This window comes from Meles meles, chromosome 7, assembly GCF_922984935.1.
Source record: "Meles meles chromosome 7, mMelMel3.1 paternal haplotype, whole genome shotgun sequence".
NCBI lineage: Eukaryota > Metazoa > Chordata > Mammalia > Carnivora > Mustelidae > Meles > Meles meles.
Window position 1 is genome coordinate 140,331,907 of NC_060072.1, and position 25,037 is coordinate 140,356,943.

Genomic DNA, 25,037 nt, shown 5'->3' on the forward strand with positions numbered 1-25,037 from the left:
ATCACTGTGGAAAGGCATTGACGGCAAGCCAGCATTATTCTGGGAGCTTTCTTTTTTTCTCTCCTTTCTTCTGAGCCTGAAGGGATCACATTCAGAAAGGCAGTTGGGTTTTCTAGTTTAGGGCAGATTTAGACTCTTTCCAGGGGCCTTGGGCTGTCGCGAAGGGATTGCTGTCTCCTGCCACCCACTGTGCCCTGGGTAGAGGTTTGCCATGGTCACCAGGGAGGGGATGGTTTTCCAGATGTCCATTGCTAAAATGTGCTCAGAAGAACTTCCCCCCACTCCATTTTGTTTCCAAAGAAAATTTATTGAATATTAAGTCATAAAGCCAGTGATAGAATTTTAATGAAAAATATCCTGTATCACTCAAGACTTAAAAGAACAAAAATACCCCTTAGAAACACTGCCTTGAAAAATAATCACATTAACGGTACACACAACAGAGTCCTTTCTTAAGCTTTATTTAAGAAATCGAGTACTATAGAGTTCAATATATATAAGACACATCCAGTATTGTGTTCCTGATAGCAAGTGCATAGATTTTGTTAAGATATCATTTCACTCGATATAAACGTTTTATGGTCACATGTAATATTCCCAGTGATTCTTGCCCAAGCATGAGAGGAGAAAACAGAACACAGCAAAAATAGTGAGCTACAACAGAGATGAGAAACAAAAACAGCAAATTAGCAGAACAGTCGATTCCTGATAAGTGAATAAGCTGATTGTTTGGTCACAATGTTTTATTCACTTATCAGGAACGATTCACAGTACATCGATGTTCACTGTGTTTCCTAGCCTGCCCGCCGAGAGGCCCAGCCCGAGGCTTGTTGGGAAGTGTTGTGGGCTGGGCAGAGGTGTGGCTGCTGTCAGCGCCGTAAACGTTGACAGTCCTGTCATTTCCCAAGGTGATCCGTGGGTGCCGAACTTACACCTTGCTAACTAACACTGCAGTGGTGTGCAGAATCAAAATGAGAAGTATGAATTTAAGCTGGGACCAACTTTACAATCATGAACGCTTAAGGGAACTAGCAGTTTTGTCCCCTTCTTTGGAGAATTACTGTTTTTGTTGTTTTTCTAAAAAATAACAACAAAAAACTGGCTTTGTCTTTCCCTTCTTTTACTTAGCATGAGTATTTTGCCTTGTGCCAAATGGTAGAGAGAGAGATATATATCTATGTAGATATATATATATATTTTTTTTCACTCATTCTTATGTACAGATTTTAAAAATAAACACTTGCATCTTGGAAAGAATTGATCACCCTCTTCGCCCCCTTCTCCCTCCCTCACACCCCTCCCATCAAAAAAAAAGAAAAAAAGAAAAAAGAAATCACACCCGTAGCCATCTCTGCGCACTAAGGTAAGCAGTGGGTTTTCAGAGGCAGTCTGATGGAGGCTATGAGATTTAAAGCAGTAGCGGCAGGAAGTCAGCTCCCATCTCTGCAGGGCTGGAGCTGGTGGAAGTCACTTCACTGAGGTGTTCGGCCTATGGGAGAAAGAGCCTCCTTTCCTCCACCTCACCAGGTCCCTCTGTGGTTGAGCCGACTAGAAAAGACAATCTAGGGGTCAGAGGGGCCGCTGACATCAGAGCGTGAAGGGCTTGAGCACCTGCGGGGACAATCTCAGGGGCAGCGGGAGGAAGGCTGCCCGGTGCTGGGTGGCCTGAGTCAGACCGAGTTTGTGCGGCTGCAAAGTTGGAAGGAGAGCTAAGACAGAGGGAGCAGACATCAGTGGAATCTTTTAAGAGCACTTGGAGAGCAGTCAGATTCCTGAGCATAAGAGATGGGCCGAGAAGGGAGGGGGCCGGGAGCTTCGGTTTCAGAGGGCTTTAGTTCTCTTTTGGTAACTGAGGTTGGAGTGATAGTGAGGGACAAGATGTTGACTCAGGAGGGAGTTGTGTGGCTGCTTATGGCATTCTTGGCTTTCTTTTGGAAAGGGATGATGTATCGTGAAGACATGAGCGTGAGAACCTTCACCTCCTTCCCCTCCCACCTCACTGAGCAAGAGCTTCCTTTTGAGCACTTGGAAATAGTCCCTTTATTTTGTTATTTTCAGTAATTAAAGCTGCCCCTGGATTCAATCAGCTCTTAAAAAGAAATAATTTAAATTACTTTTCTATAAGTAGGTACTTATGGATAGGAATGTGTAAACTTCAGTTTAACCCTTTCGCATCTGTTGACCGGGTCAGTGTGTCGTTTCTTCCCTTCGAGCTCACCTCTTTAAAAAACGTGGTTCGTTCCCTGGAAGAGTTGGTAACGATATGCCTTTAGACTTGTGGGGAGGTAGAAGGAACGCCAGCTCTGCTGCTGCTCCTCTTACATTTCTTCAAGGGATGCAGCAAAGCAGCGGCCGCTGTGGGCGAGCATTCGGGATGGCAGCCGCGCACCCACGGGAGGAGGAGGGGAGGGAGGGTGCCAGGTACCAGGGGGGCAGAAGACCAGAAGAGGCCTTGGCAAATCCAACTCTGTAGGCAGTTACTTGTGAATGAGAGAAATAAGCAGCAGTCTTGGAAGCAGTGGTTAAAAGGGGCTGTTGTACAGAAATCAGAGGTGGCTGGTGTGCGGTCTCCCCCTTTCCCCAAATCAGATATTCACTTAGGTGGAATCGACTGTATCTTTTTACACAACATAGAGAAAAAAAAACAGATACGTGAAACAGTGAGGTGTGTAGATGTATCACCAACACATAATGACTACCAACAATACAACACGCAGAGAGAGAAACAAGTATTAGGAAAATGGTTTAATATTGGAGACAGAAGCAAAAAACTGCATCACACAATAACATACGTTACAAAAATAAGTTTGACTGTCTCAACTACACGGTTATGTTCACAATGAGGACAGAAGAATCAGAAAAAACTTTGATCTAAACAGCAAAAAAGCAAACCCCTAAAGTTGTAACTAATACATTTATCCACTTAAAGTGACTGAGTACTTCTAAATCTAATTACCTTATTGTGTAACTGCACAATACAGAATAAAAAGTGAAACTTACCGCTGTATTTTAAGACAAAATTCTAATGCTAGATATAAGCAAAGGGAAAAAAGAAATCAAGCCAAAGTTTTTAATTTTCAAAAGAAAAGCAACTTTCTTTCTATCAGTCAGAAATCAAACTTGAAATCAGTCATTGTCAGGGGGCCCACTAGAGTAAGCCACAAAAATTTCCATTTTTTTTTTAATCTCCAGTATAAAAAGTTCCACTGGTACAAAATGCGTAAGTACAATCAGTTGTAGAAATAGGAAAGCCTGCGTATTTTTTTTTTTTTTTGGCTCAAATTCCATCAAACAACAAAATCCAAATGCATCAATAAAACAAACAATACTCAAATGGTCTTACAGTTTCCACTAGGTTGCATTAACTTTGGCTTTTCTCAGACAATATTTAAAAACTATTTTGTAATTCTAAACAAAATGATATTATTAATCTACAAACAACAATTCTCACAGCACAAAAAAACACAAATACATTTTTTGTATGACATTATTCAAAAAGGTAATGAAACTACAGGTTTTTTTAAAATTTTATTTCTTCTTGTTAATTAGCACTTAAGATAATAAAAACAAACAGTAAAATGAGTCCAGAGTAGCACAAGCCAAAGAACTCGAACCCCTATGGTGAAAGAAAGATGAACTTGTTACGCCTTTGAGGACTGCCATTTTATCACAATTCTCTAATTTAGTGTAAAAACGACTATTCTCTACACTTGATTTTAAAAAAAGCAGTTTCCCTGTGTGTTTTTCCTTCTGGCACAGGCCCTTTGCACCCTTGCAGCTTTTTTTCCTTTTGATATTAAAAGATAAAGTGAGTAAAAGGACAATTTGTCTCTGAGGAGGGTCAGCTTTTAAACAATGCAAACATGCCAAAAAAAAAAAAAAAAAAAAAACCAACAAAAAACCAAAAAAACAAAAACCCCGACTTTCCCCCCAACATGTACTGTTTTGGTCACCTGCAAAATAAGAAACACCCAATGTGAAATGCCCATCCTGAGCCTCTTGTCACCAGCACTCAGGCTCCTCTTGGGGAGATGCGGGTGAGTGAAAGGAGAGGAAGACAGCTGGAAATTCAGATGGTTTTCTCTTGTGTGCTGCGCGTCCACAAACCACCCTATGCTGTATGTGAGAGAGAGATGTGCGTGGTCTCCTGGCATTAAGCTGATGGCTGCAGGAAGTACAAAATAGCCCTCAAAGGATGAAGGAAGGCCCCAGCAGTAGTAAACACGTGTGAGGATAATACAAATCATTTCATTGTAAGTGCATGTGCTATAAGAAGGAAACTTGTTGTTTTGTGTTTAGTTTTTGTGTCTCTTTTTTTTGTTTGTTTTTTTGTGTTTTTGTGGTTTTTTTTGCATCATTAGAGGCTAGTCCTTTCCATCCCAGGGCTATCACGTCCATACACGTATTACTGAACAGAGCAGTGAGTGGGAAAAGGAGGAAGGAAAGGGAGCCAGCAGTTTCTGAACTCCTTTAGAGATAAAGAAGCTTCCAGGGCCTGCTTTCAAGAAGGCAGGAGTTTGTGTTGGGGCTTCAGGGATGACACTGTGGTTTGTCAAGACAGCAAGAGATCTGTTCAACGTGAAGTCGAAGTCAAAGTAATATGGCACTTTACAGAGTGGCATCAGGATCTGGTGCTAGGTATTTGGTCAGTAACTGTGACAAAGAACAGAGTTGGACTTAGATGGTCAGACCCCTTTCAGTGATTTCAATGAATAAAGTTAATAAAAAGGCAGGAAAAGAAAGGACTATCATCTTCTAACCCCAGACACCTTGCTTAATCAGAAATATCTCCTGGGATCAGAGAATGCCCAGCACAGTGGCTGATTAGAAATATCATTAACTGAGAGTATTTAAGAAACAAAATCCCTCAAAATACTACTTCATCACAAAGTCTTTTAACTGGAAGGTATATCAAAATATTCTGAACTAGAACATACCCCTACACCTGATCTCAAAAGCATATCGAATTTAAGGTTAATGTAGGTGCTGCATCTACCTAATGTCCCCCTTAGGAGTTTTATTCAGTCAACTGTTTCTAATTAAAACCAGAGAAGGAATTTCAGCAGCACATTCGTTTTTTTTTTTTTTTTAATGACCAGAAATAATCAAAACTAAAAGAAAAAAAAGTGGTGTAGGGAGGAAAAAAACAACAAAAACCAGAGATGGTGAAAATATATTTTTTTCCCTTCGGATTTGCTTTGTGGAGTTTTGTTTCTTTTGGATCTCAACCAATAGGTGTAAAAGGTAGGAAAGACAAAAAAAAAAACCAAAAACCAAACCAAAACAAAAAAAACCCCCCAAACCTCAAAGATGTATGGGGCGGGGAGGGGAAGAGGGATCCAAATTAGAAACACCCTGGAACAAACAAAAATGACAATGGTATAAGAAGTTACCAACGCTCCAGACAGCTCTGGGTAGGAAGGGTTAGAAGTTCAAAACTTTCTCACCTTAGAGGTTTCCATACATTATGAAGGAAATACATCGTGAGGTTGCCGTCACAGCATTGATGTGCAGAGCGGTTAAAAAAGTGAGACATGGGCACTTATACAATGTCTTACAAAAAACATCATAGAGAAATAACAAACAATAACAATTTCAGGCAACAAGACCACAGGATAGCAAGTTAACAAACTTTTTAACCTCTTTTTTTTGTTGTTTTTTGTTTTTTAAATATTAGGGATTTATACAAAACACATAATAAAATACCCATGTTATCAAATTACTTCTCACAAGAAACACACTGAAGCTCTAGGAAGGAAGTACCTTTGGAATTTGGCACTATATATTTTCACTTTTTTTCTTTAAAAGAAAAAAAATCACATTTTGCTGAACACAAACACATCTAAATAGTCCACAATAAAAAAAAAATGACATCAATGCTTTACAAGCCAACACAAAACTTATTCTGGAATAGGGTTTTTTTTTTTTCCCCTCACATGAAATTTTTTTTTAAGCAAACTTTTTTTTTTTTGAAATTCTTTAAGTAAACCAATTCTAAACTTGTCTTATCAACAGAGAACATTAAGACCATAAGACTCATGATTGAAACCACAACTTAATTCACAGAAGCACCAACATAACACAGTTTACAGTAACCTTTCTCCTGTACATTGAAACAGTATAAAATATAGGTAATTTCATGTGCATTAAACCATGGATTGTCTAACTGTGAGTCAGTTCAGCAAAAGGTGACACAAATAGGTAGCATTTGCCCCAAAACAGGGTAAATATTTTTCTTATACTAATCTACAAAAAGTGGTTCTATATATATATCTTAATGAGAAAGTGAGCCACCTAAAATGGCCTTATCAAAAAACTTTACACTGCCTGAAAAATGTAAAAACTATTACAGACCTCTAGAGACTTAAAATCAGACAGTTTTTTTCTCAAACTGTTTTTGGAAGTAGTCTGTTAGAAACCAACATTCTGTGTCCCTGGACACATATTGCTATTGTTACCAGTGACCGGGAAGAATGCCAATCCCTGTATAATACTTTCAAGTCTGTTTTATGAAAAGAAAAAAAAAAAAAAGAAACGATTTTGCCACAGGTTTTTTTTCTATAATTAATTTGTCTAATAATAAATTTCAGTCTTGCATGAATGCAGCAATGTTTTTCACATTGACTTCCCAGAATTCATAGCTAGATGAGGTCACATGCAAATTTCAAAGGTCAAACTAGATCAAAGGTCAGTAGGAGAACCAAATGTGATGTGAGGTCAGAAAGACATCAGAAACAATGACGGGACGATGAAACTTTTTTTGAGACGCCACAGGGACATGCTAGGCAAACGGTGAACTAACAGGCATGAAGATGTCTAGGGAGAAAACAAGGGAGAGTAAAAAGTTACACAGAATCTACGCAGCAGCAACAAAATCACTCTTAAGGGTGCAGGAGAAAAACTAATGCAAATCTTAGGTCATCAGGGAGTCTATGAGCCATTCCCGTAATTTGCATTTCTTACGATATTTATCCACAGCACAATGGAACCCCAAGAGAATCCATCCGGAGGAGGAGAGGGGATGGATTCCGGGAGTTTTGGGGTGGGGGCTGGGGAGGGACAAGGGGGGGGGGATATCCAGTTTCAACGGATGTGACATATGGGGGAGAGTCAGACGACCGAACTATAAACTAGATAGATCATGGAAGCTACGAACAGAATCGTCAGACAGATACAAACAACAAGAGGGAAAAGCATGAACTGTAGGCCTAGGGTTCAACGGTGAAAAAAAGCCCATTCCTAGAACGATTCCTCTAGAGACTACTTCAAAAGGCTCTAGCTAGCACAGAGAACTGCTCTTTAGGTACCCAATAAGTTAACAATAGGCAATAAATAACTTCCATTATTTCTGAGGCAGTAAAAATTTTGTACAAAAATAGAAATGCTTTTTTTACAAATAAAATTTACAGGCCTGTGGCTTTCTTTTTTATTTATGTATTTATGTATTATTTATTTATTATTAAATTTATCTTTCAAGAAACATCAAGTATTTTCACTCATTTTTATTTTATTTTTAAACCCTGTAGCTTTAAGAAACAGATCTCTAAATCTTTTTTTTACATTAATCCTTTCTAAAAACTAAAATAAAACAATAACAAAATAGACAACCAGTGTAATAATCTGACCAATAAATGTCATGTTTCTTTGAACCCTAAAAGAATATCCTACTTGTTAAAACAAACCGAATGCAGTGGAAAGACGTCTGTATTGTTTAAGGGCTTCTCCTGGCTTCTCTCTCGTGCTATGCCACCGTCTTAACCTCTAAGCGGTTGGCGCCCTCCTAGGGGGTGGGCGCGGACAGGAGGGGTGAATTCTCCAGGCAGTGCTCTGGGGCACCAGGAGTCTCAGAGTTAGAATTGCACGTTAGCCTTTGTTTGCCTTTTAAACTCTCAAGATGTCATTTATTCATGTGTGTTTTTCTTTAAAAAAAAAAAAAAAGCCAAAAAATGAGAACGAAACAGAAAAGGTAAAAGGAGATTCAAATTGCAAAACAAAGGAAAATACAGTGGCACAACTGGAAGAGGAGTTTTACTCGATAGAAACAAGGTAGCCCAAGTTTTCAATTATGGCGAACTGGGTGGGGGCATGGGGAGGGGACATGGAGGCCTTATTGTAAAAATAACCGTCTCTCTTGGTAAAAGTTGGCAATGTGGTCCTCCTCTGCCTTTCCTGTTGAGAACAGGCTGGCTTGTGGGACTTACCCTAAGAAAGCTAAAATAAGAGCAGGGAGCCTCTGGGGTTGGGATCAGTAAGGTTTGCTGTCGTTCTTGGAGCGCTTCAGCTGGACCTTCAAGCGTTTCATGCCAATCTGAAAGCCGTTCATAGCCTGGATAGCAGCTTGTGCGGACACCGGATTGTCGTAGCTAACGAAGCCTGGAAGACACAAGGGGAACGACACAGCGGTCACCAGGGAGAGGCAGGGGAGTAGACGGGAAGGAGCAGGATTCTTCGTTGGGTGGGGGGGGGGGGGCTGGAGAGTGTGACTGTACGTGGGGGGCAGCGTGGGCACGGAGCATGCTCAGTTCTCTGGGGGTGCCGGCTGTGGACGGGTGGGGTGTGTTTTTACGGCCACCCCTGGGTACGTCCACTGAGAAGCGGTGAACAAAGCTGGTCGGACTGGGAATTTGGGATCATGAGAGCAAACCCTTCCTCTGTGAAAAGCGAAATCTCAGACTCTCAGACTCCTGGTCTGTTTACGGATCTCAGGTCTGTTAGTGTTGGAATCCTTCTCACAAAACCCCTGGTGCCTAAGTAAGTGTGTTCCCAGAGGCAGAGGCATAGATACTCTGGGGCTTGCAGGGTCCCCAGGGGCTCACGTGTCCCAATCAGGTGCAGTTTAAACGCAGGGCTGGTGACCGCCCACTGCAGAGACCCTGACTTTCATTCCGGTTCTCCACCTGCACCCACACAGCCCACACCTGCTTGACTGTCGGATGGGGTCCCTTAGTGAATTAACTCTAGGGTATTTGTACTTGATTTTTAACACTGTGGAATTCTGAGAGGGACCTAGGGACCCAAGGGAAATGCTGGCCCTTTCTCATTATATCAACTTCCATTTTCAAAGTGCCACTGCATTCAGCAGACTGGAAACTGCTACCTTATACCCGCTAAGAATAAAGAGTCTGAACAGCTTAGGGGTTAAGAGCCATCCTCACAGACTGCCCAGTACCTTTCTCTGTACTAACACCATCAAAACGGCAGGGAGCGCTTTTGAGAAAGAGCAGTGAGGTTTGCAAAGACCCAGAAACAGAATTCTGATCGCAGAGTCTGCTCTAACCCTGGGGGTGGGCACGGGAGGGGACACACAGCTTCTGCAGTTAGTGCCCATGTTTAGGGGTTGGGCTTGTGCTGTCCCTGCTTCTGGTGTTGAAAGGAAGCAATTACACTGGGTGAATTTCAGTTCTCAACATCAACTGTTCAGAAGGGTCTATACTAAGCTTCTTCACCTGTCTGCTAAAGAGCAAATTCCTTTGCAAACTAGAGGAAGAAAAGGGCATCAGTATACCTTTAGCAGAGTTCTCAGCTGATAAAAATGAGCATATGGTATAATGCAGAAAAGCTTTCCGTCGGCAGGCTGTACTGCAAAACAGTGGAACAGATTTTTACTAAATCTAATTCCCAGTGTGTGTGCTCGCGAATCCAGGATTTTGGCTCTGATTTTCTCCTTTCCTTCTAGGTGTTTATCCAGAAGCAGCAAGATGATTAAAGAATGGAAATGGGTCAAGGGTGAAATGGATAACGAAACCTGGCCAAGAGGTGAGCATGAAAGAATGGGCTACCTAAGACTAGCAAATCTGGGACCCTCCCCGCCCCCCGCCCCCAAATTAGGCCAGCTCACTGAGAAATGTAGGTTTGGGATGCTGCAACTTTTGATAAAAACGGAAAACAGCGCATAGTACTAAATACAATTGCCGACATTCATGGGTACTGCCTGCATTATTACACCTTGGAGGAGTAGTGTGTGGACTGATATAATCTCTTTTTAAGGCACTAAGTATTTTTCTCAAAATCAGACCCTGAAGCACAACCCCTTTCCAATCTCCAGATAAGCCCAGGGCATTGCTTAGTGATGAGGAGCAAAAGTCTGGCTCAGAACCTTGCGCAGGGCAGCTCGGCGTGGTAAGCTCCCACCAAGTGCACACGTCCGCCAGGGGAACAGCTCCCTTTCCATTTCACTCATTGGTGAACCATCACCAACAGGGAGGGTATGTACTTGTCATAGCGGTGACAGTGGGGACAGCCTTTCCGGTTGGGTAAAAACAGTGACTTGCAGTGGTGGACATACTAATTCCCCTGACAATAGAGGCTTCAGACCTTCCTGGGTGATGGCACAGAGATTAGAAAGACATGACGATAACGGGGTTTTAGAAGCCAAAACATTCTCTTTACGCCCAGTGTCCAGTAGCCAGATGCCATGTTTGAGTACCATTCCTACCACCTTTGATGTTTCTCTCCACCGCATTTAGTTCCCTTTGTACTTCCTCCAGTCCGCATCTGTTGCACTGTTTCGTGCTGTTACGGCCTACCACCTACATGAATTACTAGATTGGAGGAAGGCAAATGTTCGATCTCAGACTGGCCCAGAACTTGCCAGGCAGGTAATCAATCTATAATCTGAACAGTCTAGCCTCTAAACCACTTTGGAGACCAAAGGGGTTCAAAAAGCAAAACAAGAAATAGATTTAACGAATGCTCTGTGCGCCTGCTTCTAAAACATGAGGGCAAGGGGAGCGTGTGCCTTCCCCGGGCACACAGACTGCCCCAGGAGGCAGAGTCCGGGCTGTGTGAAGAAGGAGGGCACGACAGCCCAGGCCACCGAGGAGCTGGGTTTTCCCACCGTTCTCTGAACGCCTGCATTTCCTGGGCTCTGCATCCACTCGGGCAGGCTGTGCAGAGCCCATCAGCCCAAATTCTGGCTCCCGCATCAGCAGAACACAGCACTCCACGGGGCCGTGACAGACACCAGCTCCCTGTCCTGTGCTCCGGGTGGGGGGGTATCTGCAGCGCTGAGGGTGGCCTGGCCACACCCCTGCTGTGATGGGACAGGCCTCGCTGAAGGTTTGTGAGAAGGTGGGCAGCCTCCCCATACAACGTGCTACCTGATTCCTCAAGTGCCTGACGCCGCCTGAACCTAGAAGGCCACAGCATCCGTGGCAGTGTCTACGGTGCCGCCCTATAGCAGGGCAGCCCAAACCACCTCCGGTCTGTTAGCTGTAGTTCCACCTGCTCAGGTGTGTGGTTCCACCTGTGGGGCCTGAAGAAACCACCGCTGCTCTCTAGCGAGAGAGAACTGGATGCGCACAGTCAGACACTGTAGTAGCACAGCACACAACGTTACCTAACACGCGGGCATTTACTTTCGCTTCCCAGATGCTTCCTTTATATAGCCCCTTCCTCTGCTTCTGATTCAATGACTGCCCGATCTGCTCACATGGATCCAAAACACCAAGAAACAGCACCACCCAGGGAAGGCCCTATCTGGACTTCTCGAATATTTGCCATGTACGTTTTCCTTCCCGTGCCTCCTCACGTGGGAATTTACTGTAACATTCTGGCTTGGTTTCTTTTGCATACCAAAGCACTTGCTCAGATTGGTCTGTTTGTCAATGAAGACTTTAGCAGAGATAACATTTCCAAAAGGCATGAACATCTGCAGAATGTCCTGGTCTCCAAACTCCTGTGGAAGGTGGTAAATAAAGAGGTTTGCACCCTCTGGACCTAAAGAGGAAAAAAAAATCAGAGTAAGGTATTCTTCGCTTCTTAGTTCCCAAGGCCTCTTCTTAGGACTGCTTTAATATCAGACAGGCTAAGCATTGCCTTTCTCTCTCATACTAGAAGGGAAGGAGGTAGATGGGTAAATGTCAAGTGCTGGGATGTCTTTCAAGACAGGAATCATCCCTCAGATGTTCCTGATTTCCAAAGACACTGGTCAGCAACAGGGTCTTTTCAGGGATCATCTTCTGTGGCTCACATTTGCTTAGTGTCCGTATTTTCAGTGTCTTCTTCATGGGGGTGAGGGTGGCCCCCGTGGGGCAGAGGTGGGAAGGAGAAGGCAGGACCGGGTTTTTCCCGGGTTGCTGTGTTTTGTGGTATGTATATACGACCTCGTGGAGTTGAGAGTATCCTGTGTATTCTAGCAAATTGCAGCAATTTAGAATAATGGATAGAGCAGTAATGTTGCTTGGATTTCTCAATCATTTACCTAATTATCCATCCAGTTTTGATTTGCCAAATCTCTTAACACACAGTCTAATAATCATTTTTATTAGAAATGACTGGCAGTGAGTCAAGGCAGGACAAAATAGGTAGTTAGAGTTTCACAGCTGTGATAGGAATTATACCCCTGGGGATTAGCCTTGGAAATGAACGCATGAGGTACAGAAGCAAGTCAGAAACCAGGCCCAGCCATGCTTTTCAGGCTCAGCCATCACTTTCCAGAGAAACAGGAAGAAAGGGCAGAGTGCGGAAGGTCCTCTTAGCTACACTGGTTGGAGAGGTCAGCTCTCCTCCTCGTCTTCCCATGCCATTCCCCATCTCTCTAGCCACCTGCACAGAGCCATCTCCAGGTGACAAGGAGGGAATCCGAATGACCTGATGGGAGGTGATCATCCAACTTGCCAGGTCCAAGGCTGCCTGGGGTAGTTACAGATCCCCTCCCCACCGCTGGTCTGGAGAGGCCCCAGGCCTGGATGTCTCTTGGATGTTCAGAGTTCTGGGTGTGGTGTCTGGGAGGGAAGGGCGCTCACAAAACTGGCGAAGTAGCCTTGGCAGCTGACTCCTGCACCCTTGACTGGCACCCAGGGGAGGAGCCAGGGACACCGCAGGGAGCACCTGCAGTGGGTTCCTGCAGGGCGGGGCGTGGTGGCTAATATTTGGGTCTAAGAAGAGTAAAACTAGGGTAAGAATAACTTTGTAAAAATGAGAGGAAGCATCTTTGTAAAGAAGAGTCAAACCAAGTTTCTTCCCATAGACGTGTGGGACTTTTCCTGAGGATGTCTTCTGGCGGCAAGTTTCCAAAGCCACGGAAATGAAGCATTTCTCTAAGTGTCAACCTGACCACTTTAACTTCGTGTGTTGCTCACAATTCCCATGGACATACCCACATTCTGGTGCCAAGGAGGCAGTCTGTAATTCAAGGGACACAGTTGCAGGCCTTAGGTCCCCAAATGTTTCCTGGCTTAAAAAAATTCTTAAAAAATCAACACTTAATATGAACAGGTGCAGAACCGAAACACCGGAAAGGGCTGTGCAGAGCCCCACTAGGCCAGGCCCGGCTTTGGAAGTATGTACCGGGCAAATCTGGCACCACCCAGATTTCATGTTCCTTCTCAATAAAAGATCCACATGTACAAATGAGGACTTAGGGGACCCACTCTCAACTCCTGCAGCCTGGGGAGAAAATGCAGTTTAATGCACTCTGTCAGATTACTGGCTACACCTGGATAATCCTGGCATTCTAGAACGCCGTACGTTCCGATTGTATCTGTGCCACGTGGGGGGCCAAGAAAATAGGGAAAAGGTCAATCTAAGGAGACTCTGTCCTTCGTTCACCATTTTCTCAGGTAAAAGTGTAGCATAGACCTCTCAGTTTTCATCACACAGAAAGAGTATGATTTTGCAAACTGCCAAGATTGTGAATACCAAAATGAGGAAAAGGTGACTCGATGTGGAAAACCTCTCTTCCGTGCAATGAGGGCGCTGTTGCAACAGACACCAAAGGTAGAACCACAAGAACACGTTTTTGAGGTTCCACCTATGTATCCACCTCAGCCTCCCCTTTAGTAAGAACCTGCTGACAAATCATGCATTCCTCGGATCTCTCCCGGTACCTGTCATTTTAACTTACTGGAGTTCTCTGTTAGAGTGTTGGTCCCAGCTGGCTGGGTGCTCCCATTTCCTATTTCTCGTAGGGCACCAGGTCTAGCATAGAGCACTGGGGTATCTGTGGCCAATGGCCCGCACCCCTCCACCCCCGGCCGCTTGGTGGCCTTCCTGAGGCTCTACCTACTTGTGTGTGCGTGACTGTCTCCTGCAAATCAAGGAACATGGGAAGGTATGACAGAGGTCAGAGGCTATTGAGGAGTGACAGGAAAGGTGGTCAGCTTTTCTGGATTGAGGTCAATAGGGATGCCATAACCCTTCAGAAGCTTTAGCTGGGGAACATATCAAAGCTGCTTTAAAACACCACCACCACCAAAGCCAGCCCGGCTCATTTTCCTGTGGGAAAATATATACTAGGGTACATGACTAAGTGCATCAACCTGACTTTCAACTCTCTTAACTGTGGAGCAGAAAATCTAAAAATCTGTTTAGCTGTGGAATTCATTGTTGTTTTGTTTTTTTCCTTCCCAGTATAACCTGCTTTGAAAATTACATTGTGGTCAAGTGATACTAAGACAGTTTAAATTTCTTGAGCACACAGCTGGGTGAAAGGTGATCAGAAGACAGGTATGAGAAGGTGGGAGATGATTAAAATTTCTAAACAAACCAAAAATACCACCACCACACACACACACACACACACACACACACACACACACAAATCGAAACTAAACCATGCTGCTGGTAGCCCCAATACATAAATGTCAGTGATCCCGGGCTGGTATTCACACGAATCCCAGACCCAAAAGTCAAGGCATGGAAATGTGGGGCAGTGGGCTGCGGTGAAGCAGCAGAGGAAAGTCGTCTCAGGGCCCACACTTCATCCTTGTACCAGTGCATGGCGACTCCGCTGGTGACTAGTGTTTCAGTGACACAGTCACATCGCCTGTGCCCAGGCTCTGCTGGACAGTGGAGAAGTGGCCAGCATTCTTTAAGAATCCTGTAGGAAACTGGCTTTTATGCTCTCTCTTAAGAACACCATCTCACAGATCCCCCTCCTGCCACAGTCACCACGGTAGTCAGACCCCAGACAGAGGGACCGCCGTGCAGGTGTTCCTACGGGAAGGCATGGGATTTATGACGTAGGGTCTCACATGCCTAGGGAACCACAGTTGCCTGAAGAGCTGTGCAGGGTTTTAAAAATCTATACTAGCCATCACAGCGAGGAGTAAAGAGAAGGTTGAAATAAGGAAGAATTTAGATTTTCATGTATCTTTCATTTTTAACGATCCCTTATTTACAAATGGAAGTAAGACTTTTTTGCTTTACAAGAGTATCTTTAAAGCTCTTGTCCCTTTTAAACTTCACAACTTAACAAAGTTAAAATATTCTATTCTTCTAGAACACCATATTGAAAGAATGCAGACAAGGACATTTTGGAAGTGTAAGGTGAAGGTAAAGAAGGGAAGGAAATTTGTAAAAACCTCCTCAGCCATACTTCCCATTCTGGCCTCTTCTGCCAGGCTCCAATGGGTGCGGAAGAGAATAAAGACCATGTGGCAGAGTTTGCTTTAAAGCAATTTCTACTAAGGAGAAGAGACCAAAAGCAAGAAAGGAAAAGACATGCTCTCCCTCTTTGGACAGGCTCATTAACTGTTTTATATAATTAGCTTGAATTTATTCTTAGCGTTAACTTCCTGAGACTCACTCTGCCTCACTGGCAGAGAAACAAGCCCATCCATCACACACTCACTTCCTCAGGAGACCCCCGATTCCACAGAGCCAGCTGATCCTGACGGGGGATTCTGTCCTTACCCCGGCGACCGTCGCCTGCCAAGAGGGCCAGCCAGCCAGGGGCAGGGCGTGGGGACACCGAGCTACTTGCGACATGCCTGGGAAGACCCCGGACTGACCCCCTTCAGGAGGGAGGACTTGATGCGGAAGGGGAGGAGTCAGAGACGGTCCCTGCTGACTCGGGCGGGGGGGGGGGGGGGGGGGGGGGCTCCTGGCCGGTTTTGAGGGCAGCAGCTACTAGTAACTGCATAGAAGCACGCAGTGGGGGAGAAACACGTCCGAGGAGGTAATTTAAGAGACTCATGAACCGTGGCGAGATAAAACAAGTTCAAGTCCGAGGAGGAGAGGAGATGCAGACCGCTGGCTTAGCCGTGTTGGGTTTCTCAACAGAAACAAACCAGGAGAACCCAGCCCGTGAAGAGCGGGACTGAACCACTGGCTTCCTCTTCGGCTTCGTGGACGCCTGCTCGAGGGTCCTCCGCCCCCCGGGCCGGGCAGGCACCTACCTTCCTTCTGGCTGCCCGCGGCGCTCTGCTGCTGCAGCAGGCTCTGGCTGTACAGCGTGGGCAGCGCCGCGGCCGCGTACTGCTGGATCCCTGAGTAGGCCTGCGTGAGGGCGTCCATGGTGCCCGCCGTGCCATTCGTCAAGCCCGTGGCGCCAAGTCCTCCATTCAGAGCCGCCATACCTGAGAGCATTTGAGCAACTTTACAAAAAACCCAACAATAGAGAAGAGAAACAGCACTTTTCATTAGTGCTTTCCGAAGGAAGTCAGAGAGTCATTTGACACAAGTACAACAGCAAGTGCATGCAGCCAGCACAGCGACAGCCCGACGCGACGTGGAGACGCGACTGCGACGTGACGGGTCGTCACAACGGTGAACACACAACAGGACCCGAGAAACCCCCTGCGCGTGGACGCCGCCCCTCCCGAGGCCGGCGAGCAGACGGCACGAGGCGTTACAGCGAGACGGCACACGGCGGTTCCATGCACGCTGCTACTGGCAAGAACGCGCGTCCTCAAAGGAAGGTCTCTCCTCGTCGCGCCCCTGCGTGGAGGAGGACGTGCGGGGCGGGCTGCGAACAGCCGGGCGCCTAAGTCTGTTCCCTGGGCACTCCGAGGAGCCATGGGATGGCTCGGGGGTTCATGGAGAAAGGGATAGAACCGCTCGCTCTCAGCAGGATGAGAGGGTCCCGGAGGCAGCTCTGTCCCCAGTGAGCCCGTGCGCGGGCACTGCCCCTCCGGCCCCCAAAACAGCTGAGGGATGGCGCCTGAGACTAGGCCCTTAGGAGGCATTGTCTAGCCGTGAAGAAGGAAGGCACAGGACAAAATGGGGACCGGACCCTAACTGCAGAGAACTGAGGCTGCTCTGTAGGAGAGGCTCAAAACAGAAGGGGGCCAAGGGCAGCAGCAGACACGTGCCAATATCAGCCCGTGCCCCGGGTCGTGGGGTGCGAGCCCACGACAGCACTCTGAGCCGTGTGTTCCAGGTAACTGGAGTGATGCCCGTCCGTAGGCGGGCTCTCGGCTATTCTCGCATGGGAACTGCTGGCCAGCACGCTTTCGTTTTTTTCCTGTCGCCTGGCTGCTCCCTGGCTCTGGAATGGTTGCTGACTGCCACATGGCCCTCGAGTTCGGGGTCAGAACAAGCAATACGTCACAGAGTGCTGACTTTCCTAGGAGCTCAACAAATGGGAGAGGGGGACATCATCATTGCCTTCAGTTGCCCTTACGATTAAAAGATTTCAAAAAAGATAAAAACATTTCAAAAAAGAGATCCGTCTCTGGGAAGAACTCATTGAAAACATTTAAGGAAACTCTTGAATGGATTAGGGCAATTGACTAGGGCTATTAAAGTAGCAAAGATGACTAAGTGAAAAAGACGTCTAACAGGGTGGAGGAACCAGATGAGCACGCTTAGAAATGATGGAGGAATCCAACCCGAGTTACGCGGGCGCCCACCGTGTTCCCCACGCCAGCCCCAGACAACGGAGTGGGTGGGGGTTCGGCTTCCTCTCAGCATCCCTCTTTTACTGGGACACCTCCCTCCCTCAGGTCGGAAGGACTACAGACAGGAGGCCTAACAGCAGAGGAAACGCCTCGTGCCTCAGGCGGGGTTTTCTTCCTGGGGGCTTGCAGGGACAGGAGTGGGCAGTGGATGAAGTTACAAGTGCGGCCTCCTCCCTACAGACCCCGCGCGGCTTGGGGGGTGAGCGGCTTTGGACAGGAGAATGGAAGGACCAGCCTCTTGAAAACCGAAATCCCTGCAGGCAGCTCTAGCAGACACACAGTGAGCTGACGAGGTGCTGGCCGGCAGAGGTCCTGTGCACTCCGCGTCACGTTTCTTACTGCGAAGGAGTCTGCGCTCATCCCAGTAAATGCTCTTAAAGAGCTTGAACCATTGTGTCCTAATTCAACAGTCCCCCAGACACCAGCTAATCCCCTTTACCCTGCTCAGGCCTCTCTCCTCCTCCATCCCTGGTGTTCTTAGGGCTGCTGAAGGGTGGGGAGTTACGTCCCGCTTTTCTCCTTTCAGTCTTATCTTAGCCTCATCTCTCAGCATTTGTGTCAATGCAAAGAAACAGCTTCCGTTCTTTTCTAGGAAGGGGAGGGGAGGGTGTACAGTGAGTCTGGAAGAGCCGGGCGCAGTTCAGTGCTGTTGGTTTCCTTGCTGCCGGGCTGTGCGCAGGTGCTGGGGACACAGACCAGCACGCCGTGGGGCTCGGTGATGGGAAGCTGGATCCCTGTGCGGGAAGGAATTCTGGCGGGAGAGTGAGTGGGGACTTGCCACTCTACTTATATCCCATGGCGTGAGAATCTAGGTGTCCACTGCAGCCTACAGAGCTACTCGGGGCATAGCTGAAGACAGGCGCTCTGCAGCCGGCACAGAATAGAGCCGCGTGTCTCTAGAACCTTGTTGGCTAAGGGCCTGGCTGTTTGCAGTCCCTGCTACGTAGGAGCCTTAGGAGTGTGCCTCCCTGGGCTTTGCAGCTTCCCCGGAGACCAGACACACGGCTGGAGTTTCATTGAAGAGGTCACCGTAGCCCCTGACTCCCTTCCTCTCCAGTACTACCCCCTGCCCCTTTTTAAATCATCCAGGTCAGGTGAATTTTCTTTCCACCTTTTTAATTGAAAAAAAAAAAAAAAAATCTGCCTATCAGTGGAACTGCACAGTTCAAACCTGTGTTGTTCAAGGTCAACTCTGTTTCCATGAACACTATTCACCAAGTGCTGGTTACATTCTGACAATCCTAATTTTAAGCACTATATGGTAAGCCATTTGGAAAAACGATGTGATTTGAACAGGGAAAAACAAGTACATCACCTGACCTGTATTTCAACACATAAAGTTACATACGGACTCTTGAGTGGACATATGCGCAAAAAATATTGTCTTAGTTCAGATGTACAAAACATGCCTTAGATACAGAGCATGTCTGGGGAACCTTCAGATAATCCAGAACTGAAAGCTCTGTTAGGGAGTCACCCATACTCCTCACTTTTGATCTTGGCAACTTTTGCTTTTAGCTTTAGGCTTCCACTCTACCTTTTTAAGCCCCGCATTCATGAATATATAAGGGGAGAAATGGGATATCAAATTTGAGTTTAATTGAGTTACTTGTCTTCTAGCTAAACCTTTATTTTGGGAGGAGGAGAGGGGCCCTTTGGCAGTGAAGAGCGTAGTAACATTTACATAAAGATGAGCTAATTGGGAATTAATTGGATTCCATCTACCTACATTCTTCCTGGCCCCTTTGTCCACGGGAAAGAGATGGCTCTATTTGGACAACCAGAGATTTCTTTCAGTAGCGAGTCATTGTTCCTGGGATGGAGTAGGGTAGGAAAGAGCAGTGATACGGAAGCTGTGGCCAACTATTTTAGGAGCTGCCTCTGTTCTGGTGACCTCTCTAGTACCTTGAGAATCATCCAGTAGGACTGACAGCATGATTGCGTTCAGGCAGAACGGCCTGAAAGAGGATCCTCTATGTATTTCGGATTCCTCTTGGTAGTTGAGAAAAGAAATACCAGCTCCGAGCCAATGTTGGGCTTGTTAAATAGCTCTGTGCTAGAAATTTACCAAATCAGAAGGAATGTTGTTTTGTTTGTGATTTTCGTAAATGAGCAATTAAACATTTTCCGGGTTCACGACCTCCGGTAGGGGCTATCTGAAATGAGACACCGTCTCCATTCCCTGTCAGCTCTCCGTACTTGCTGTGCCCCAATCACAAAAAATTTGGAAAACAAAACAATTTAAGCCTGTTGTCCTTGCCAGAAGCAAAATTGGTGTGATGTGGAGCCCACGCAACAACTAGTCCTGGTTTCTCAGCCTTTCAACAGAGCCCCTCTCTAGTCCCTCATGGCACGGATGGGAAACACCAGCAAAGCACCAGAGACTGGGATGGAGAGAGACAGGACCACACAGACAGGAGGACAGCACACAGCAGTCATGAGCACGTGCTGAGGAGGACAGCCATTCCCACTGGCCTGTTACTTTGCAGACCAAGGACAGGACAGGCAGGCGATCAAATCAAAGTCCTTGTTTTAGGGGAACTAGGTCCTGGGGCAAGAGAAGCAGCATGAAGGGATGTGTGCAAACATAGTTGTCTGCAACCGAGGGGAAGGAAGTGGGTTGGAGCGTCTGCAGAACAAGGTCAGAAACAGGAGTCAAGGCAGTGAGGGCTCCTCCTGGGCTGCTGGAAACTGGGGAGCTGGAGGCAGTTTTACTGGAATAAAACATTCTGTTGTCACATGGTCCCCACTTCATGTACTATTTGCTAATCAAGACTGCCCCATCTGGAAGGAATGATCTTTTTGTTTTGGCCCACGGTCTGATAAAACTCAGTCCCGCTTTCTGTTTTTCCCAGAGCATCTGAATAAAAGAGTTTAATAAAACTTGAAAATTTGATAAGTTCTAGATTTTTTTTTTCAATAAACTACAAGGCATTCTTTTTGAGATTTTAAAGTATATAACCATTGGGATTTTTTTGTTTTTAAGAAAGTGTACCATCTGATCACTTCTTAAAAACTGTTCCCTGCTTGGATCATGGCTGAAACCAACTTGCCAAGGGCCCCCTTTCTGAAAGCTGAAAGTGGGCAGGCATTGGGTTGCTCGGGCCGCATGGCACGTCACTGGGCCCCCAAATCAGAATTTCTTTGGGCTCTCCTAGGCTGGGCAACTCCCGACTCAGGACTCAACTGAGGGAAAGGCAAAAGTCCCTCTCTGTGGGCAGAGGATCACTTTCCCCCACTGTAGGAGCCAATGCCAAACACAAGGCTAAAATAGGACTTATTCTCTGGGGCCTGTTCCAACCACCCCCCGGCCCAAACCCTCCTAAGATCCAAAATGGCAGAAATGGGCAAGCTGTGCAGGACAGAACTGGACTTCCTCACTGAGACCCTAGCTTTCAGGCTGAAGGGATTCTGTGGGCCGGCTGCCCGGCTCTGCCGTGCTATGGTGACGTGCTCCTCAGAGAGGGAGGTGCTGTGGAGGGAGTCCTGTGTGGGGCCGCTGGCAGACCCATACTGCGGCCGGCGGGGCTCTGTACTCTGCTCAATTTCCTTCTTTCCAGGGCCTCCTTTTTCCTTCTCTATATATGTCATGGATCTTTAGAGCAAGAGGACACCAAGGAGATCATCTTATCTAGAACTTTCAGTTTTCAAGTGGAACTCTGAAACCTGGGTTGGGTGGGCCAGTGTTTGCTCAGGATTTTTGCAGTTTTAGGAACTGGACCCATGCGTCCTGACTTCCAGTTCATTTTTCTAATAACACACACTGCCTCTCAGAAGAAGAGACCACAGCGAAACCCAAACCACCCTGCTATGAAACCTGCACCTCTCTGTCAGCCCCAGGCGCCTAGGGATGGATCCACACTGGGAGACCAGGCGGGGAGGGGGGCTGGTTTTGGAGGCAAAGTGAGCACAGTCAGCATTTGCCTGGAACGGCATGTGCTCCTCCATCCCAAGTTTTAGTTCTCCCTGCTCCCTCTCCTTGGCAGGTCATTACTGGCTGACCATTTGCTGGGGAGAATTTGGGGGAAGGCTGTCCACCAGAGCAGCAAATACTCACTGTTTATGGTACCTGCTAGTGCATTAATATTATTCAGTCCGACAGTGGCTCCCGCCAGTCCTTGCAGAGTCCCAAGAGAGGTCAGAGAATTCATGGCTGCACCAGCCGTGGAGTTGGGGGTTGAAGCAGCCACTGAAACACAAGACAAGACAGGGAAACGGGGAGAGAAAGCACAAGGTGAGTGAAAGCCAGCCGGCCTGGAAGGTAATCGTCCTCACCGCCGCGGACGGAGCACTGCCACGAAAGACGTGCGGGACCGCGCTGGTGGCAGCTCCGACCGTGAGGCTTGGTGATTAGAAGAGGCCGTCACAGCTCTGTTTGGCCCGTCAGTGGGCGTGCTCCACGCTTGTGAGTGGGGGTGAATCTGCGAGGGGGTGGCTGCCCCCCGCCCCCCCCCCCCCCGCAAGCCCCATTAGCTGCAGGAGGAGCCTCGGTCCTCCAGGCTGGGGACTGACCCAGGGTCACCAGGGACCAGCACATGGGGCAGGGGCACAGGGGGTTGGTAAGTGACACTTCTTGGCTTTCTCACTGTTTCTGCTTCAGACTCAGCCTTTTCCTTCCTCAATGGAATTAAAAAAAAAAAAAAATCCTACATCTTCCTGAATTTGCCAGACTTTAGGGCCCAGGAGGTGGTGGTGACAGAGTGAGGAGGGGTAGGAGACGAAACCACTTTGCCCCAAACTCTCTCTCTCCTAACTACCCACCCCCGCTCCACCTCTTAGATTAGCAGACTGACTTATCCTGCGCAAGTGTACGGTTCATGGGTTTTCATCTGTCCCGACCAGAAAATTCTTACCCCAAAGAAACCCAACGCCCTTAGCACACATTCCCGTTCCCCTGCCGACACTGGCCTCCACTTGTCTCTCCCTGTCCCTGGGTTTGCTTTGCCTGGATACTTCATATAACTGGAATCATACAAATCGTGATCTTTCCTGACTGCTTCCTTCATAGCAAAACGTTCCCAAGGTCCACCCGCATGGCACGAGTCGTGGAACTTCAGCCCCTTTCTGACTGCTGAGTAATACTCTGCTGTACAGGAACACTGTCGACGGTTTATCCGCTCATCGGGGCAGATATCTGGACGTGTCGGCTTTTGGGTCAGTATGAATGATGATGCTGGGCACACCTGTGCACAAGCTGTCCTGAAGCCGTATGTTTTCGTTTCTCCTGAGTGTGTGTCTATCTGGATCTTTATTCCTGCACACACCCAGGAGTGGGATTGCGGGGTCATAGGATAAAGTCATGCTTGACATTTTGAGGAATTGCCAGACTGTTCTCTGGAGCAGCTGCACTCCCAACCCCTACTACACTTACAAAGGCTTCTGTAAATAGTATTTCAAGTATCTTACTTTTGTGTACCGTTGTTTGCTTTACACTCTCCGACTTTTTCCACGGATATCACTTCCCTTTATCCTGACGACAGAGGTAAAAGCTAAACTGAACTCCAGCCAGTGCTAAAAGCAGCACCTCGTCCATTTCTGGCTGTGAAATCTAGGATGGCCTGGAACTTTATCCATCCTTCTGGAATGTTCTGGCTCAGCTGGAGCTCATCCTTGTTCTGCCTTCAGAAGCCACATACAGAGCATTGCTTGAAATGCACCCTGCTTGGGAACCCTTCCGGATGAGGCCAGATCAAATGCCTAAGAAATGAATTCCCCGCCTTGTCACATTTCCGTTCACACATGGCATTAGCTTCTGACACCTCATAATGTCTGTTTTCTTTCTTTTTATTAAAAAGAAAATGATAGGGGCGCCTGGGTGGCTCAGTGGGTTAAAGCCGCTGCCTTCGGCTCAGGTCATGATCTCAGGGTCCTGGGATCGAGTCCTGCATAGGGCTCTCTGCTCAGCAGGGAGCCTGCTTCCCTCTCCCTCTCTCTCTCTCTCTGTCTCTCCATCTACTTGTGATCTCTCTCTGTCAAATAAATAAATAAAATCTTTAAAAAAAAAGAAAATGATATATAATCCAATGTTTTCATCCTTTTGTAGTAGAAAACATTTCAAAAACACACACAAGAGACAGTAACATGACAGACTCCTGTAAACTTGGGTCCATACTCTAGAATATCTGAGAAGCAACTTCCTCTATTTTAAGGCATAATTTCACACCTTATATCGTCTCACCTCTATATACTTCAGTATGCAACTCTAAGAATTGTGGACGTTGTCTTTGAAGTCTCCAAACCATTATTACACCCCACAAAAAGAACAGTGGCTCCTTGGCTTTATTATGTGATAATATCTGGTTTAGGATTTTTTCACCTATGAACATGAATAAGATGGGCATTTGTTTTCTCTTCTTGTCCTGCCTTCAGTTGTGCTAATAAGCTTTTGCTAACTTGCCTTTATCTCTGCATTTTCTGGAACAAATTGTGCAAGTTTGAAATTACTTATAACTTAAATGTCTGGGAAAATATGCCAGTAAAAATGATGTGGACTTGGTATTTCTTCATGGGATTTTTTTAAAATACAGATTACATTTCTTTAATAAATAGGACGTTCAACTGCTTTAATCAGTTTTATTAAGTCATAGCTTTCTAGGAACTTGTATATTTAAGTTATCATATTTATAGTGGCATAAAATTACTCATAATATGCTCTTAATAAAATTTTAAAATCAGGAACATTTACCTTTAAGTCTGGTTTTTTTTTTTTTTTTTTTTTTTTTGGTTTGCCTGCCTGAGCTGTCCGTTGCTGAGAGAAGCCTGTGAAAATCTTCCACTATGGTAAATCAGTTTCTCCAGGTAAATATGGAAATGTTTTGGAATACACCTTGAAGCTAGCTATCTTTCTACTTGCGTAGGCGTTTGTAAATTATTCTGTTTTCTGGTACAATAAACTTCGTGTGGTGATCTTCTTATTTCTACTTTTACCTTCAAGTCTTTTGTATGATGTTAAAAAAAGAAAAGCACCGGATTTGGTTATTTGAATGTCTCTTTTGTTATGGTTTTGCTTTTTTCTGTCTGTATTTCAGCTGCGTCTCTTATAATGAATATATACACAGGTTTCAAAAACTATAGCCTCACAATATAATAGTCTTTCAGTATTTCAGCACACACATTTTAAGTGCGCTATATGTCCTCCCATTTTCTCTCTTCTTGCCTTTAGAACTATTATTATTACTCTTTTCACATTCCATTTTCTCCTCTACTACTCTGAAGGTAATATAAACTATTTCTATTCTTTTATATGCTACTTTAACAATTTTAACAGTCAAATGTAACTTATAAAAATCAAAGGCAATCACTGTCTTTTTTCCTTGGCCAGAACACTTGTCAGAATGCCTCTCCTCCATTTGTGTATGTTTTTAGGACAACGTCTAGAGATTTTAAGTGGTCGACTTTTGTAATTTTCACCAG

The 25,037-nt window shown here is 46.0% G+C and overlaps 1 protein-coding gene across 15 annotated transcripts in view; it reads right to left on the reverse strand.

Annotated features, from left to right (window-relative positions):
• Window positions 1-445: 445 nt before the first annotated feature.
• The window catches only part of CELF2 (CUGBP Elav-like family member 2), an 829,878-nt gene continuing 805,286 nt past the window's right edge, over window positions 446-25,037 (reverse strand). For 7 of the 15 annotated variants that reach the window (XM_046013183.1, XM_046013181.1, XM_046013180.1 and 4 more), the window contains 4 exons: window positions 21,694-21,813; window positions 16,122-16,319; window positions 11,575-11,718; window positions 446-8,373 (listed from right to left, as the gene is read on the reverse strand). In XM_046013183.1, the coding sequence (XP_045869139.1) occupies window positions 8,246-8,373; window positions 11,575-11,718; window positions 16,122-16,319; window positions 21,694-21,813 (590 nt within the window). In that variant the 3' untranslated portion in view covers window positions 446-8,245. Of the gene's footprint in view, window positions 8,374-11,574; window positions 11,719-16,121; window positions 16,320-21,681; window positions 21,814-25,037 lie in introns of all 15 variants that reach the window. The other 8 variants (XM_046013174.1, XM_046013177.1, XM_046013175.1 and 5 more) reach the window with 6 other exon arrangements.